Source organism: Crocodylus siamensis, chromosome 11, assembly GCF_052110815.1.
Source record: "Crocodylus siamensis isolate JL-2025a chromosome 11, ASM5211081v1, whole genome shotgun sequence".
In the NCBI taxonomy this organism is placed as follows: Eukaryota; Metazoa; Chordata; order Crocodylia; family Crocodylidae; genus Crocodylus; species Crocodylus siamensis.
This window is the reverse complement of record NC_143405.1, coordinates 657,622-674,582: the sequence shown is the minus strand read 5'-3', so window position 1 is coordinate 674,582 and position 16,961 is coordinate 657,622. Positions and strand designations below refer to the sequence as shown.

At 49.6% G+C, this 16,961-nt stretch overlaps 1 protein-coding gene and 1 long non-coding RNA gene across 2 annotated transcripts in view; one reads left to right on the top strand and one right to left on the bottom strand.

The window, feature by feature from the left end:
• Positions 1 to 7,292, top strand: part of LMX1B (LIM homeobox transcription factor 1 beta) — a 94,871-nt gene extending 87,579 nt beyond the window's left edge. Inside the window, exon 8 of the mRNA XM_090021972.1 lies at positions 1,601 to 7,292. Coding sequence (XP_089878098.1) covers positions 1,601 to 1,758 — 158 coding nt within the window. The 3' untranslated portion in view covers positions 1,759 to 7,292. The remainder of the gene's footprint in view (positions 1 to 1,600) is intronic.
• Positions 1 to 16,961, bottom strand: part of LOC149855220 (uncharacterized) — a 157,230-nt gene that overhangs the window by 6,220 nt on the left and 134,049 nt on the right. The gene's annotated exons all lie outside the window — the stretch shown is intronic.

Below are 16,961 nucleotides of genomic sequence, written 5' to 3'. Positions count from 1 at the left end.
TACACTGGACCCGTACTTTTTGTCTTTACGTATTGATACGCACGCAGATGGGCAGTGGAAGCCTTGTCCCAGGCACTAAGCAACCATAGCAGCTAATTCAGAGTACAGAGCCAGCGACTGTACCACCCCAAGGCAGCCAGCAGAGAACAAACAGCACATAAACCACCCCCAAAGCTCAGGAGGAAGGGAAAAGAAGGCTTTGCAGTAGACGCTGTAGTGCGAGGGATTAAATGCATTGGTCTCAAAATGCAGAGGCAAGCATCCTCAGAAGATCCCACCAGGCATAGGCTCCAGATCTGTTAAAGAGCTCTCGTACTGCTGCTAGATGTGTCAGTACAGAAAACTTCCTCCTGGCTTAGCAGTCACGGACCTAAGGTGATTATCTGCTTCTGCCAGTTCCCAGTTGCAGCATTTCATGCAGACAGGTGTAACCCAAGCCAACTCTTACACGTTACTGCCAGTGCATTGCAAAAGTAAAAGGCTAGCGGCTCATTCAGGACAGTTACAGCCTGGTATTTAAACGTGACTGTAGTTGTCCACCTTGTACCCCCCAATGGCTCTGTTTTGTCTATGGCACAGGGGCACTCAAGCGTAGAGACACACACCTACATCTCTTGCTAGCTCTAACGGGAACAAAGTGCAGGCAGTGGGAAGAAAGTTGAACTCCAGTCCATACTGGTGTTTTGGTTGCAGAGAAGAGCCTGTGGTAGTGTGAGTACTGGAGATTGGCAAACAAAACAGAAAAGAGCTAAGTTTCAGTGTAGTTTAGGAAGAAACCTGCAGCTCAGATGAGCTCCAGGTGGGTTCATTTTTGTTGCAAATGCTTTGCCCAGCCCTGTAAAGGAAGCCCTCTGTTCTGTGCATCCAACCAAGCACAAATGAAGCCACTTTAAAAGAGTGCCTAGGAAAAGAACCAGGATGTGTGACCTGGAGCACTGTCTGGTGCCCTCACCAGTGAAGTCGGTTGAAATTTCAGCCAGTGAAGGGAAGAGACGGCCGTCCTTCTTTTATTGCAAACCAAGCCAGAAGACATGGGAGCTTGTGAAATGTAGCCACGTGCAAAGGTGTAGCATGGCCAAGGGATGCATCCATGTCCAGGAAGGTTATGCCTTTAACTGGGTTCCCTTCCCGTGCAGATATGTCCTCTCCTGCATTGGGTCACACAGTAACCCTGTGCCAGGGCTGAGGGCCCGCGCCTGCACTCCTTGGCTCGCCAAGGCTACTGGCGATGGGAAGCAGGGTCCTGGTATGAAGACTGAGTGGCCCCTTTCCCGTGTCCGTTAGGAAAAGGTGCATCTTACATGCTGAAGACTGCAGTGTCCATGGCACACGGCAGACTGTCCATGCCACGTGGCCACGCTCCACCTTCTCTGCCATGTTGCTACCCTTTGCACTCCTGGCATCTGACTGCCAGTCTGTGCGTAAAGAGCAGGCCCTTGCCGTGAAGGTGTTTTACCCCCGTGCATGAAGAGCAGGTAGTTGTCCCTAGCTCGTGCTTTCTCATCCTGGCAGACAAGGCACCTCTGTGTAAGACCTGAGAACCTGCCTCGGGACTTCTCTCTGCACAGGACCAAGCTTAACGTGTGCGTTTCGTTTGCAGGGAACGACTCCATTTTTCATGATATTGACAGCGATACCTCTTTAACTAGTTTGAGCGACTGTTTTCTTGCCTCCTCAGAAGTTAACTCCATGCAGGCTAGAGTAGGAAATCCCATTGACAGGCTGTACTCTATGCAGAGCTCATATTTCGCCTCATGAAAATAAAAGAAAAACAAGAGCCGGCATATCTTTAGCCAGTGACTTTTTCCAGTGCAGACTCTACAGCCATATGTCGTCCAGCTCTTCCTTCACAGTGACTCTGCTGCCTCTGGACTGCCAACAGCCTTTCTAGGAAGACTGTATATTAAACAAAGCGTTCGGCCACCACCCGCCCCTCGCCCTCACTTGCCCAGCTCGCACCAGGCCAAGAGGAAAGTGTGGAAAGAACGAAGACCCAGCTCTCCAGCCGCCTTTGGTTTGGTTGGCTTTGAGCTCATCGTTTTAAAGGAAATGGATTTTGCCCAAAGCCAGACCTCTTCCCTCCTTTCTTTCTTCTTTTCTTTTGGATGTTTAAGCATATTTTAGGAAGCCGCTGAAACCAACATCAGTCAACCATATGACAAATAAATCAAGGAAACTGGAGAGTCCTCCCTTTTCGTACTGCATGACTCATACATGTTGTGGACAAATTGCCATTTGAACTGTGAGAAGTTAATGTAAATGTGACGTTCAACATTTGTTTCCTTTCTACACTTTTTCTACATAACCCTAGGTCTGCTCATTAGTTTATAGCCCTTATACTGTATGATACGTAGAAAAACTGGTAACCATGAGACTTGTGGAGAAAGCCAGTGATTTCATAATAAAAAAGGTCTTTGACCCCAGAGAGAAGCTGCATGTTAGGGACAGGTCATTTAGACTAGTATTGATCTTAATTAAAACAAAAGGTGCTTACAAGACACGGAGCTATATTTAATTTTTTTAAGTGTGAGAATAAAACAGTTACTTTTATTTGTAATTCAGTGCCAAATTTCAAGCCTAGACTGTGATTGGCAACCACGTGTTGTTCATTTTGGTCTGTTTGTTTGTGTTTTGCACAAGACGTAAAACGTGCTACACTCCACTGTCCATCTGGACCAATTTTGCTCTCCTTCAGTTCCTGTTCTGATTTGCCAAGACAAGCCCGTGTCCTGCAGTCCTAGCCCGAGCCCTGAGACGTGTCCCAGACTGTGAACAGGCGACAGACTGCAGGTGCAGCAGGACGGGAGCCTGGTGCTGACCTCACATCCCCACGGTCCACGCTGGTGTAACTCCATAGACTTTCCCAGTTACGCCAGACCTGTACTTGTGGTAGTGTAAGAGTGAAGTAGTAGCCCAACAAAAGCCATCACCCTCAGAGACCTGTGCTCACGCAGATGAGAGGAAACGAAACTTCTGCATGCAGGGCTGCTGGGGAACGGTGCCACAGTCCGTGCTGAAGTCTGAGTTGCCACCAGAGGTCATTTTTACAGAGCAGAAACTATCTTAAATACTAATAAAAGTAACAGTGATAATGTAGTTCTAAAAATCACATGGTGATGATTATAATGTGGAGCGACAGGCAGGTATAGTCAGGGCTCAGAGTGGAGAGAGCGCTTCATGGGGAAAAATTTGCCAAGATAACATCTGTAATGACACAGGGTGTTTAAAAGTGAAAGCATAGGGAAAGATTGGTAGACAGGCCCATCAAATAAATGTTTTGCAAACACTGACCATGCCAGCCAAAAAGCAGCTCATTGCGCCAGTTAACTGAACTCCTTGAGTGTGACAGCTGGCGCAGACTCGGGGCTGCAAATTCTCACATGAGCCTCAGCAAATGATGAAGAAAATGCTTAAGCACTCAGCCGTATGGCATGGGGCCATGGCACCAGCCGTGCCTGCCACTGTGCTGGTCCACAGGCAAACCCAGCACCCAGCCAAGTGTGTGACAGGGTCAGCCCGCTCCATTTAGCTAGGAGTGCCACATGCTCAGGAAAAGGCTGGGCTGTCATTGGACTCTTCCCATCAAAAGTCCAGCACCTCCTTTTTGATCACCGAGAGTCACTTTCTGCACCCTGCGGGGTGGGCAGCAAGCAAAGCACGAAAGAAACAGATCAGCTAAATGAGAGCCGTGCTCCTCTCCGGTATGGAAAATGAGATCACACATCTGGGGCCCAAACAAGAAAATGAGAAAGTGCCTGCCGTGGCAGGTGGTGGTTATTAACTATCACCGCCTCCCCCGACACCCAGCAGGCAGTCCCCGCCAGTCGAGGGCCGTGACCGAACAGACAGGTTTGTTAGCACCAAACGCGGCCAGGCAAACCCAGAAAGAGGCGTGCAGTGGACTCTGTCTGCAAGAGAAAAGCTTGACTTTGCACCTTCAGGGCATGAGGAAAGGATCCCCGGGGAGAGGAGAGGGCAGCACTGCTAGCAAGCGGAAGACGTTGGCACAGACCTCCTAGCAATACCTGGCGATCGCCCCGCACCTCAGCTTCTCACAGACAGACGGGCACCATCTCGCACTCTCCCTCTCACACGAGCAAAAAAGCAGAGCAGATCTCGGCCCTTTTCCTGTTCTGCGGGCCATCCTGAGGCCACCAAGGAGACAGAGCTGGAAATGCACGCTGCTGCGACCAGCTGCAGCTCGGGTGCGTGCCTGCTGCACAGCACTTTTCTTGTCGCCTTGGGAGGGGTTTTTTCCACCTGAAGCAGGCAGTGCATGGGAGCCCACTGGCTCCCTCCTGCCACCTGAGGGGGAGAAGCTTTGCTGGTTTTTTTCTTATCCAGCCACTGCCAATACTTCCCCTTTTACTGTACCAAAAAAAAAGACCTCTCCTCCTCCCCACCTCACAACAGCTGGTTTGCTGTGCACTTGCGCTGTGTGGTCACAGGAGTTGGGGATGTTGGCACATTTTCACGTGACATACTTGTAAATACCAGGGTTATCCAGACCCCACTCCCAGCAATCAGCCCAGCGCTGCCTTTAGTGTCACAGAAGATGTGCCGTTACCTTCTCAAACCTGCCACGCCAATGGACGCTACAGCGTGGCAGAAGCAAAAGGATGCCTTACTGCATTGGGATACCTGTCGTGGGCTCCTTGCTCCTTTGCCACCCTTGGTTCTTAGCCGGCTGTTGCAGGGGGGACGTTCACTTCCGAGCAGGAATCGGCAACCCTACTTCAGTGCACAGCTGCTGCTGCCCACACCCTGCCCATCCAGGGGTAAGCATCATCGCCCCTGTCCCCTTGGGTGCTGCATGGCAGTGCTTTGCTGACTGGTTACCCCATGTCCTGCTCTGGCACCACATGCTGTTGCCAAGGCTAACTATACACCTAGTGCCAGTGTGAATTTGAGACAGCAAAGGGTAGGGGTGCACATCTGAAAGCAGGACCAGCCACTTCCAGCACGCCCAAGATAGCTCTCAAAGGCCAAAGTTCATTAAAGCAAAATAAATGTCACTATTATTTGTAGTATGAATTATCCCGCAGGAGCGTGATCATTGTGGTTTTAACCTGGGACCTGCAGTAAAAGATGATAAAGCAACCTCTGACCTTTTTGATTTCTGGTTTACTCTTGTATTGTCAAGGGAAATGTCACTGATCAGGCAAAGGTAAAATGTATCATGGGCTGCATCACAGTAATATCTTACAGCAAGTCAAACTGATAAACTCCTGCCAAAAACTCTTAGCATCTGGCACTTCCACGGAAACCACAAATAGTGATTGCACATGTGGGAGTTGGAAGGCGAGAGGTCATGACAGCAGTTTATTACATGTACCGTACAGTGATCACTCTTGCTAGGAAATTAACCCCTCTCCAGTATAAATGCATCACATGAGATCTTCATGGCATTTCAATCATGCTGTCTTGGCTAAGGACGGCATACGTGTCACACAAAACAACGACGAGATGCAATTAAGTACCAGATGATGGATAAGGTTTCAGTGCTCACTCAGTAACATTCAGCAAAAGATGATCTAATATCAAAACGAATAAGCTCAATAACCACTTCCTCCAAGGTCTTTATCATGCAGATGGTTCAAAGTGATGCTAGCACTGAGTTTCCTGCCTTGCACTGTCTGAATCTATTCCCTGTGCTCAGTGACAGGTGCGTGCTTTAAGCTAGTGACCAGCAGGTTTCCATTTCATACTTTCAGTACTGATGGAAGTATTCCCCACCATGTGCTGATCCCACATGGCTCAGTAGGTCAGTAGGCAGAGAGAGAGAAATCCACAGTCCAGGCTGTTAGAGGTACAGCATTAAATGAGTTTCACATCCCCCAAGTAAAAGATGACTGTTGCTGTGAGAAAATACGCTGTTTGCCAACTCTGAACTGAAACGCAACCTAGGAGCCTTGTTGCTGTTTCCTTCCTAAAGCGCCGTCACCAAGGATGCCCATTTGCTCGGGCCCAGGTGCTGCTAACCACACTGGGCACGTGGACAGCACAAGGTGTGGCCCACATCACTCTTCAAGTGGCTGCTGGCTGGGTTTCAGGTTCAGAGAGCTCAGCGTGTAGCACTGAATAATGCCTCTCTGGCACCCTCTGCCCTGGTCTCTGCAGCAGTAGGGACCTATTTGCAGGCAGTGACTTCCAGAGGTGGTGTTGCTTCCCTCTGCCTTGCTTGGGCTGGATTCCTTCCCAGCTTTTCCTAGGGTCAAGCCCCATCCTTGACTGCCCTCAAGGCAGCATTTTCTCTCTGCTATAGCGGGGCGAGGGATGGGGCCCGTGCAGCTTGTTAGACCGCCATCCGTTTCGTGATGCCGTCTCGTAACCCCACGAGATACCACAGAGAAAGCTCCAAACACAAGGCCTGATTCCCAGCCGCAACAGGGGAGCGGGGCTACCAGAGCCAGCACCAAAGCTGTAGGATTTGGAGCCACAAAGCTCTCAAGTGTTTAGATGCGGGACACCACACCCCTGGAGCCCAGCACGTCTCAGCTGACAGCCACTGCGTGTGGAAGTCCCCTGTTCCTACAGCCTTCCCTCCTAACCTCACCGGTGTGAACAGCACATCACAGCAACCTGAGCTACAGCATGTCAGGGTCTCCATTCAGCAAGGTACCTAGGCACGGGCTTCACATGAAGCACGTACTTAAATCCCTTTGGCGTGGTGTAAGTGCTTTGCAGACTCAGGTGGGATCAGTCTTGCTTGACTGGGGTCTTCCTGAACGATGTGGTAATGAGCTTATGCCTTCCCGAGGGCACAGTGTGACTCCTCTTGGTCGTGCACAATATTATTTTGTTTAGCAGTGACTGTGAAGGGACTTCCAGATATTTTACATGAGGATCTCTGTTTTTAAGTGAACACCCTTTTTTAGCTGTGTATGGCTGTATTAATTGTATATTTATATATTCTGTATTTATGTTACCAAAATGTAGTATTTTGTAGCTGTCTGTTACAATTTGTTTAACTTGTAAAAAATATGAAAATGCTCTCTCATACTTAACCATCTGCCTGTCACAGTAGTTCCCTGCCTTCCCCTTCTCTGTTGGTAACAAGACACCATAATGTGTGTAGGTTGGATTTTTTTATTTAATTACTTGTCATTGTTAAATTATTTATTAGTGTTTTAAAATTTCATTTCACTGCATCTTCCCTGCCACTGTCACCTGGCAGCTGAGGTATGTGAGATTCTCATGCATTGTGCTCCTTTCCCGCAAGAAAAAGAAAAGAGAGAGAGAGAGAGATAACACTTCAGTATATTTGTAAATAAAAGCAACCTGCAAACAAAGCAGCACCTCTGCCGCGTGCCCTTCTTTCCCCACACCTGTGGCTGGCGTGTGCCTGCTGGGAAGTGGGACACTCACCAGCGTGGCGTTTATCCTGGGTGGAGCGCCAGGCACGGCTGCAGTATCCAGCTTCCTCCATTCCTGCTAAGGGCAGACGCAGGGAAGGCAAAGCCAGGCTCTTTCCCCTCGCTCCGTGCCTCCCTACCCACGGTCCTCAGCCCACGTCCTGGAGGTGCTGCGTGGGCTTCCTTGGAGAAAAGGCAGGACAGTGAGGTCGAGGGAGGAGCAGTTGCCCTGTAAGCAGTGGTCTCCCACTGGTGACTGCATGTGTCCAAAAGCGGGTCTGGGAACAACAGTTCATAGCTTGACTAGACACCAGAAAGGTGGATTCGACACAGACGGTGGTTTTCCGGCCCGTCAGAACGAACCGCCTCGTTCCACGGGGCATCGTGGATTCACAGAGTCCGGGTGAGCGCCAGCACCTGGGCTTTACTCGACCTCTAACCACACCAGACGGCTTCACTTAAAATGGGAAGTGGGCACAACAGCTCAGAAGCAAAGAGGTGGCTTTTCACGAATAGAGCGCTTGCTTTCTCCTGACCCCATCTGCACTGGTACTTCATGCCCCAGATTTGACGAAGGGCATTTTGTACTGCAAAGCTTGTCAAGCATCTCTCCCAACTGACAAGTTGGTCGAATAAAGATAATGCCTCACCTCACAAATCTTGCTTCTCTCATATTCCCCGGATCATCACAGCCGCAACGCTGCCGCCACAAAATGACTGCGACTGTACAAGACAGTCAGTCAAGCCTACAGGCCTGGCCCAGCACCCTTAGCCATTGCAGTGCGCTGCCCTGTCGGGCCCTGCAGCGTCTGGGCCAGGAACTCTCCCGTGCCACCTACCGCCCAGGCGGCAAACACCTCCCAGGCTGCCGCACGCACCTGGACGTGCGCCCCGGGGTGCCCTGGTTTCACTGGAATCAACAAAAGCGGCACAAGAGCTTTGGGGAATATTGGCACGAGGGACCAAAAGCTGGGCATTTTGCACTGGTGCAGCTCATTGCTGGTTCTTGCCTAACATGGCATTTTGCAAACTGCTTGTCATGACCAAAGCTGCATTTGGTATCTGAAAAAAATGATCAAAGCAGCAGTACCAGGGCTGGGACACCAGCTCCTGCACCATGGCAGCAATGTTCCTGTCACTTTTCCTCTTGCAGATGGCCAGGCCCAGGGGCTTCAAGGCAGTGATCTGTGAAGCAAGGCAGATTTTTCACAATGGGCTGGAGAGTCTATTGCATTCAAAATCCTGTGTCTAGAAGTGGATTCGTGTAACAGGCTAGCTGCGCTTAGGGAAAAATGTGCGGAGGCTGCAGCAACTCCAAAATAAAGTGCTCTCAGGTTTTCCTTGGGATCAAATCTATCCAGAAGACCCACCCCCCTGTCACTGGTCTAAACCAGACACACAAAGACATGCAAGTGTGAGGTACAAGGGAATTAAGGGTGACGGAGATGTTGCACAAAATAGAGAAATAAGCCGAAGCCCCACATCCCCACATGAATGTAAATGCTGACTCCGGTCTCCCAGCTGTCCGTGTGCCAAGCCTCTCCCCATGCAGCAGGCACCGTGTCCTTAGGGAAAGGGCGGATGAGACTCATGGGGCTTCCCAGCCTCTTCAGCGACTGCTTGCAAAGCTTGTCCATAAAGGCTCTGCCAGGTACATTTGGCTGGAGGTGCCACGGGGCGGGACCACAGCACCATTACACAACGCTGTTACACAAACAAGTGCTTCGTGCTTCTTGTCAAGATCTCTCTCGTTTTCACCCACGGGGCTGCCCGTGGAGCTGCCCCCCGCTGACCTGCCGCCTGCCCAGCCCCGTGGCCGGAGCGACTCACAAATTTACCTTCGCTGTTCAGAATCAAACCACTTCCTTCCCGTTTGCTCGCTGGCTCCAAACTGCAGCCCTGCCTCCCCCAATGCTAGTTATTGGTACAATGTCACTGAGGAAAAATGCATTGCCATTAGCAATTGGTTTCACCTTAGAGTTATCTGCTCAAATATTCATGCTCGGTGAGCATCCAGTATTTATGAAGAAAGAATTATGGAGTTGCCCTCAGCGGTTTCTGAATCTCCCCAAAAAGATGTGTGAAAGGGATCAGTAGAAAGGGGAAAAAAAATGATGAATATATTCGGGGCTTGGCGTTCCGCATTGTTTGTGTTGTGTTTTCTCTCCGGTGTCAGCGAGACAGAATGAAGACTGATTTATAGGGCACAGCTGTAGCAAACAAAAGGCGAGGAGAGAAGGGAAATGGCTGGAGGTAAAAATGCCGGTGCAAAGGGCGAAAGCCTGCACCTGGGTACTGCTTCCCCGGCTGCCTGCCCCCCTCAGAGCACCTTGTAAAATCAGATTATCTGCTGGACACAGGAGTTCAAACAGCCCTTCAAAAGATTTGTCTTAATAATTGCTGCCTTATCTTAACTCCTGGGTTTTTTTTATCAGCCGAACTGCTGCTGGGAGGCAGATCCAGGGGATAAGGTGCTGTCACTCTTAATTATTATTACCTCTTATACTGAAAGCACATTTGTTCATTTTTCTGTGGACTTAGAAATGGTTTCAGCTAGTGAATGCCTGGTGTTTATCAATATTTTTCACAAAAGTAATGTTCCCTGTTGTATAAAAATAACCATGCATTAAACCTGCTAAAGAGCTAGCGTGTATGCTTCCCCGTCATTTGGATTCCAAGTAGGACCAATCGCTCTACTCCAAATGAACCAGATTTTTACATTCACAGAAAACTGCTGCTGCCCTAACCCCACGTTTTGCAGTCACCCCCACAGCGTGCTCTGCCCCGCTCATCGTGCGAGCCAGCAGGTACATCCTGAGAAGAGAACGTGCATCTTTGCATTCACTTGCTAGCGCTTCCGTCTGGAACCCCACAAACAAAGCGGCCCAGGGAGCTCATCAGAGCAATGACCAAGGGGGTGCTTTAAGCTGCTGAGCTCAGCTTTTCAGGTTTTCAGAATTAGCTGTGACCCATCTACCCAAGGCAGAGCCAGGTCATTCCCTGTCTGTCCCAAGGGAAGCATAACGTCCAGGCATTATCCCACAGCTTCGCTCTCTCATCCTCTTCCCTCCAGTGGGCCTGACCAACCTGAAATCCCCCTGGGGAGGCTCCCCTGCTGCTTTCGGTGAGAGCCAGATCCAGCCCCTCAGACGATCCCAAAACCACAGCATGCCAGCCTACCACTGCGGCGGTCCAGGAAGGCCTGGTGTGTGCCCGGGAGGCCAGAGAGGCAGCTGCCACAGACAGCTCCTGCCCTAAAGCCAGTACAAAGTTTCTGCTGCGCAGTCAAACTCAGAGGAAACTGGAGTTTTGATCGGGGCATTGTGCCCCTTGTGAAACTAGAAAACACTAGGCTAAGTGCAAAGCAACTTGGTATGTGGCCAGGGCCAGGGCTAGGGCCAGAGCAGAACCGCAGCAGTGGCACCGATGCCCAGCGGAGCTCGGTGACATTTCCCTCTTGCGACTGCAAGGCATTTTCATTATGGGTGGACACAACATAAACCGCAGCTCCAGGGAGGCCCGATGAGGAGCTCTGCTGCCTGCCACAGACCAGAGCACACTACAGACACGCATTAGCCAAACCCTGTCCCGCTGCACCAGCCCCAGGGTCAACGCGGCGTGGGTGCAGCGAGAACTCGACTACCTGGTTTGGCATTTCCTCACACCGAGCCATTTCTGGAGACTGTCGTCTCTGCTTGTCCCTTCCCACCGCCCCGTCGAGAAGGTTAGAGATGGGCACCACGACAGGACCAACGTGCCAGCTCCCAGGCTGCCGATCAGACTGCTGGACAGCAGTACCCCCCCAGACACGCACGCATTTTCCCACGGTCTCCTGCCCCTCGCTGTCCCAAATCCATGTTGTCAGCTGCCGCACAGTTACGTTTTGGGGAAGGCTGCGGCAGACTCTAGATTCTTTTTCTGCCACGACTCAAGTTTTTCCCCAGCCCAAGCTGTAAGATACAAGTGTGCACGGGTGAGAGCCGGAGCCTGCCTTCTCCTGCTTGAAATATAAATTACGACTCCTGCGAGTGTGGAACGTCTGAGCTAGGCCAAGCTGGTGACAAGTCTTAGTGAAGACACTTGCAGATGCTGTTGCTGCTTCATCAGGCAGGATTTCTGAGTTCCCCGTTTTGGGGAAAGCCTCTACAGAGAGGCGTGCAAAAATATGCATTTGTGAAACTGGACAGAAGCTGGACAAAGCAGAACATGCCAGTGCCCAAAAGCCACGAGCTGAAGAAGGATGGAAGAGCAGTGGCTGGCAGCATGGAAATCTGGAGTCAAGTCTGCCCAGCAGCGAGACCGAATGTCATCTGTGCTTCCCTTCACCCCGGCCTGAGAAGTGAGGATGATTTGCAGCCTTTAAGCTCCAGCGACTTCCTCGTTCTGATAGGCAAGCCATAAGAGATGGTCTCTTAGGCACTGCTTCAAAGAGCACATCTGATTTCTTTCTCAAGCCAGGTTTCTGGGAGGCTACACAGATGACTTGTTTTATTTCTTCGTGTTTTTCAACTATGCTTCTAGGCCTTGCCGACACGTGAGGAACCACAATGCCAGCCCCGGAAAAGGATGCTGACCTGCAGGACCGCCTTGCCAGCAGGCTCCTGCACCGCCTAACAGAGTGGGAGACGAGATGAACTTTGCAGCCTGCCCAGAGGGAAACAAATCCTAAAATGCTCCCCAAATCCTGCTCCACTCACCAGTGGCTCCAAACTTCTCCAATAGCTTCAGGCTACAAGACAAGCCCCACAAGTGCCAGGGAGGTCCTGGATGTGGGGCTGGGGCACCTCTCCCCTTACCAGTGCCTGCAGTGCACTGCCAGCGGGGGGGCTGGACGGGGGACACTCCAGAGTGGGAGCAGCCCCCTGCTGCTGCTGCCAGAAATCTGGACAGGTTGCTCCGGGGAAACAGAAAGCAAGAGATTTAGGGCGACTGCAGCAACTGCCTCTGCAGGGGACCAGGATACACCACTGCAGCCTGCACAGAGCTAACCCCATAGCCTGGGAAAGCACCAACCAGCAGCTAAGAAAGGGAAACAGGAATGTGAAAAACAACCCTGAAAAGGAGGTCAAACCTCGCCAAAGGGGATGGCGCTGAGCACGGCTGCCCAGGCTGGGAGCCTGCCCCTGCCTTTGCACGTGCAGATGCACAGCCCTACTTGCCTGGCCAGCCCTGCAGGCTCATCTGCTGTAGAGGACATGGGCCACGGCACTTAAGGCTCTTCCAAGGAGAGGGTTTCACAATCACAGCTTGTATAATTAAATGAGGAATATGGCGTATGAAACACATTTTCCTTTCATACATCCATTTTGTAATTACCACAGTCCCCTTTAGAGACAGCATGTGTGTATGAACGCACATGTGTTGTGTAACGATCAGTGCCCTCACACGTGGAAAAGGCAGAGACACCAGGCTTCCTTTCAAGTTCTCCAGCAAGCCGTCTGCTATTACCAGCACCACTCAATCAGGTTTGCTTAATTATTTCATTGTTTCACTTGCTGCAAGTAAGCTGGTGCCCAGCACTTTGGGATGAGTTATTGCTAAACTGATCAGCCAAAGATACACACCAGATGTGACATTCCCTCACACCTGCCTTGTCAGATTACCATTGATAAGGTACTGATAAGTGTTGCATAGCACATGCTCCAAGTGAACTACAGACTTGCCTTGATCTTTCTTTACAGCAAAGAGGGAGGCTCCAACCTTCCCCTGTAAGACTGAATGGAGGAGTCAGATAATTAGCCTCCTGGTGGCTTTCATGCCGGACACAGCAGTTGGAATCTGCTTAATGAAGCAGACAAAGCCTCGGTGGCTTGAAAGGAAACACACAAAAGGTGTGGGCAATCCCAGACTCACTAATAGGAAAGAGGGAAAAACCCTGAGGTCTCTTCATATGTCATTAGAAGCTGAAGCAGGCAGGCGGCAAGGCCCCGTAGCCACACAGAGTGGTGATTCATCCTCTGAGACAGCCTCCTGTCACTGAAATCCAGAGACCTGATCCAGCCTATTTTTTACATCTTCCTACCCAGGTCTGCTGAAAGCTCTGATCCCTGGGTTTGCCCAGAAGCCAGAATCAACACCCCCATCACGCTCTCTCTCCCTGATCACTCTCAGCTTCCCAAGGCTGAATAAAGAAGGAACCTCAACCTTTACAATTAAACGGCCTCCAACATCTCCTCCCTGTATTCAAAACTTTGTGGCATCTTGCAGTCAACGTTCAGGATCTCCATGCACTCCCAGCTTGATGCCATTTGTTTGGCACGCTGGAATTCATCTTGCAATTCATGCACTTTTCTTAAGAACAGCTCTCATCTTAATTTCCCTGATTTCACAAATGCACCACCAGTCAGTCTGCAAAGTGCCACAAAGCTGAAAAGCACTAGATGGCTGCGAAGTCTAATTATTAATGCTGTTAGAGGGGTGGGAGCAGCCTTGGCCTCACCTGTGCCAGTGTTTCATTATGCTGCTGCACTTTTGATGAACAGAGTCTGCTTCTGAAGCCAGGAATAGCCAGACACACTATAATTTTCCATCTCTACAGTGATGCAATCAGCAACAATTAATGCACTGCATCTTGGCATGGAAAGGACCAAGCGCTTCAGGTTGCTGGCCTCTCTGGTCTTGAGCTCAATTTTAAAGTCTAATACAATTTATTGTATGTGTTTGTGGAGCATTTGCTGTTTCGCCGGGACCTGAATCTTCTGAAACTTTTTAGAGGCCTTTCACACTCAGAAGACTCTGGTAAGACAACTGGAACATGCATGAGAAAGAACAGGCTTTTGAAATCTAATCTTCTCCAGCTCAAAATAGAGAAGTAGTGCTGTGCTGTTGACAGTAGGTCTCTGAAGACTTTCAATATACTTTTTATTCCATAGCTCTGGCACCACATAGGAAATTAATTCAGCGACAATATTTTCATTAGATTATAACCCAAGTTCTCAATCTTAGGCACATTTGTATGCTTGTAATACATTCTAATTACTTGTAAAGAATAAGTCTGTGTGCTGGTTGGTTTATTGAATATATTAAATTAATGAATAAATAAATTTGTCTCCATGCTGGGAATGCCGCTCGACGTCAAAGCCTGCCACAGAAGGAGGGAACTGGGAACGGGTTTCGTTTGCAGTGTTGGGAAATGATATGATTTGTATTGTATGAGGATTTTTCGGCCTCCCCTATGAGTGACGAGTGAGGAAAAATAGCCTTTTTTCTGGCTAACAGCAGATCAACTGTTTGGAGAGCCTGGTGTTGTAAGTAAGCATTCATTCTGGCTTGTGGAAGCGGACTAGAAGTATCTCTCTGTCTTCGCGCCCTGGCCCTGGAGCCGCCATGGACAACCTAGCCCCAGGGACGCTGCCTGCTGCTCTGCTCTTCTTTTTTCCCAGCATGTGCAGAGCAGGAGGCCTTACCAACAGATGCAATCCTAGGAAAAATACAAGGCTTTGGGGACCATGACACAGGCAACCACATTCTCCCTCCCCTTACAGCAATCTTTTGAGTTACTTATTTGATAGGGCTTTTTTTCACATCTTACCATACATCATTACAAAATGATTAATTTCTGGGTGGGACAAAGCCACCGGAATTTACTACTTTTCTTCAAAGAATGGAAATTAGTCATTTCTGCAGCAACATACTGGGTGTCAGACCCAGTTAACTGCGATTCCCCCAGGTTTGTTCAACGATGGATCTCAATGGTTCCTTCTGCCAGGGTTCCCTTTTCTGAAATGATATTCTTTCCTGGCCTATCTGGGAGAAGTGCAAGCCTTAGCATGCACTGAAGATGACACAGTATTCTGGCATGAGCTCCCTCTCTCTCTCCCCTGGAGCAGAAGGACGAGGCTTGGATTTGTGGGAAGGGCTCAACAGCCTCTCAGCATTACTGCATCCCCTCGCAGGCTAGCACTTCTTATGAGGCCTCTTCTAAAGTCCACATCACAGTGGCAGAGTGCCCTCCTGATGGTGGGATCCCTTGACATAGAGCTCTGACATCTTCACGTGGCTCACAGGTGACATGGGGAAAGAGCACAACATTTTGCGTTCTTGCCTTCTGCTCTCCTGGAGTCCTGATGCAAAAGTCTCAACACTAATCACCACCAGGAGATACCAAAAAAAGGACTTAACAATGGGACAGAGGCCTGGGGTGCAATGGCAGTCCCATGCGCAGACACTGTGGCAGTACAAGGAATGAAACAAGGAGGGTGGCTGCTTGTGTTAGGGGAAAGCTATCCTGTGTACAAGAACTGTTTGTCCATGTGAAATGCACAACCCCTGTCAACCTGCCAAGTGAAACCTCGGGTGCTTGTCTGCATGAGTGCTGGTAGCACAGGGAAAGCTGCCTGTGGGCTACTTTCACTTACCCGCCCAATTCTTTTAAGGCTTCTGACTATTTGGGAAGGCAGAATGTGTAGAACTTGTTTGTTTGCCTCAGATTATGCCCTGTTACCAGGTTTCTCAACTCACTGTGGAGTTTGGCTCTTCCATACCTCTGGCAACTTTCTCAACATCCACACTGCAGCCAGGGCAGGACATGGGAGCCGGGCGAGGCTGGAGCTACTGGAAAAATGGAATCCGGCACAAAGCAGGAGCGAGCCAAGCAAAGGCTTTGCCAAGCAAGAAGCTGGTCGCTGGCGCTGCAGTGGGGATGCAGGCAACCCCACGGATGGCAGTAGGGGTGTGTGAGGGTGTAGCTAAGAGCAGGCTTTGGCTCTTAATCTACCCAACATTACTACAAACATGGCCAGGTGCCACTGGGCTCCAGCTGAAAGGAGAAGTATCTATCTTCCGTTAAAGACATGTCAGTTTATACGCTCAATTCCTGTCTGGCCTCCATTCAGACCAAGCACTGAGGCAGCCCTCATAAGGTTTGCAATAAGCTCAGTGTGTGCTGGCAGTTCTCTTCCTCCTGCACTTATCAGCAGTCTTTGTACACTGCCTGCATCACTGGAAGGTTTGTCAGGAAGTGCTATAAATCTACCCTTTCTCACCACTTGCAAATACATGTCTCATGGGCCAAGACGCTGTTGTGAATGTATCTCCTTTCACAGCCACTACTACGCAAGGTCTTCCTGACCAAGAACACACTGAAGTTGGCAGCTCAGTGCCTGCAGGTTTCTCGGTGGCTCTCACTATGGGGTCTCTTTATTTATGTGACATTGAGCTTTGAATCTTCGCATTTCTGGATGCTGACTATCATCATGTTTAAATTACTAGTTTTCGGTCCCCAGCATTCCAAACCTGCTCTCGCTTTCACCAGTTTTCTTGAAAGATGGTTACCATTCAGCTTCCAGGTGAAGATCTCACACTTTCACGTTACATAATTTTTTCACTTTACAAAACCATGTTTTCTTCTATAAGTATTCTTTTAAAAAAAGGTTTCTATCAATAAATACAAAGATCTCATTATCATGGATAACAGAAATGGTTTTCAGTCACAATGAAGAGCTAGGTCTTTGAAAACCACCTCCAAACTTCCAAAGGGTCTCAGCATTTTAGTTTATTATTATTTCTCTACAATCATCTGGCCAGAGGTTTCAACCCCTACTCATATTGAGTACCACTTCATGTATAGCCCTATTCATATCAATGGGGACATTTGCACTCTAAGAG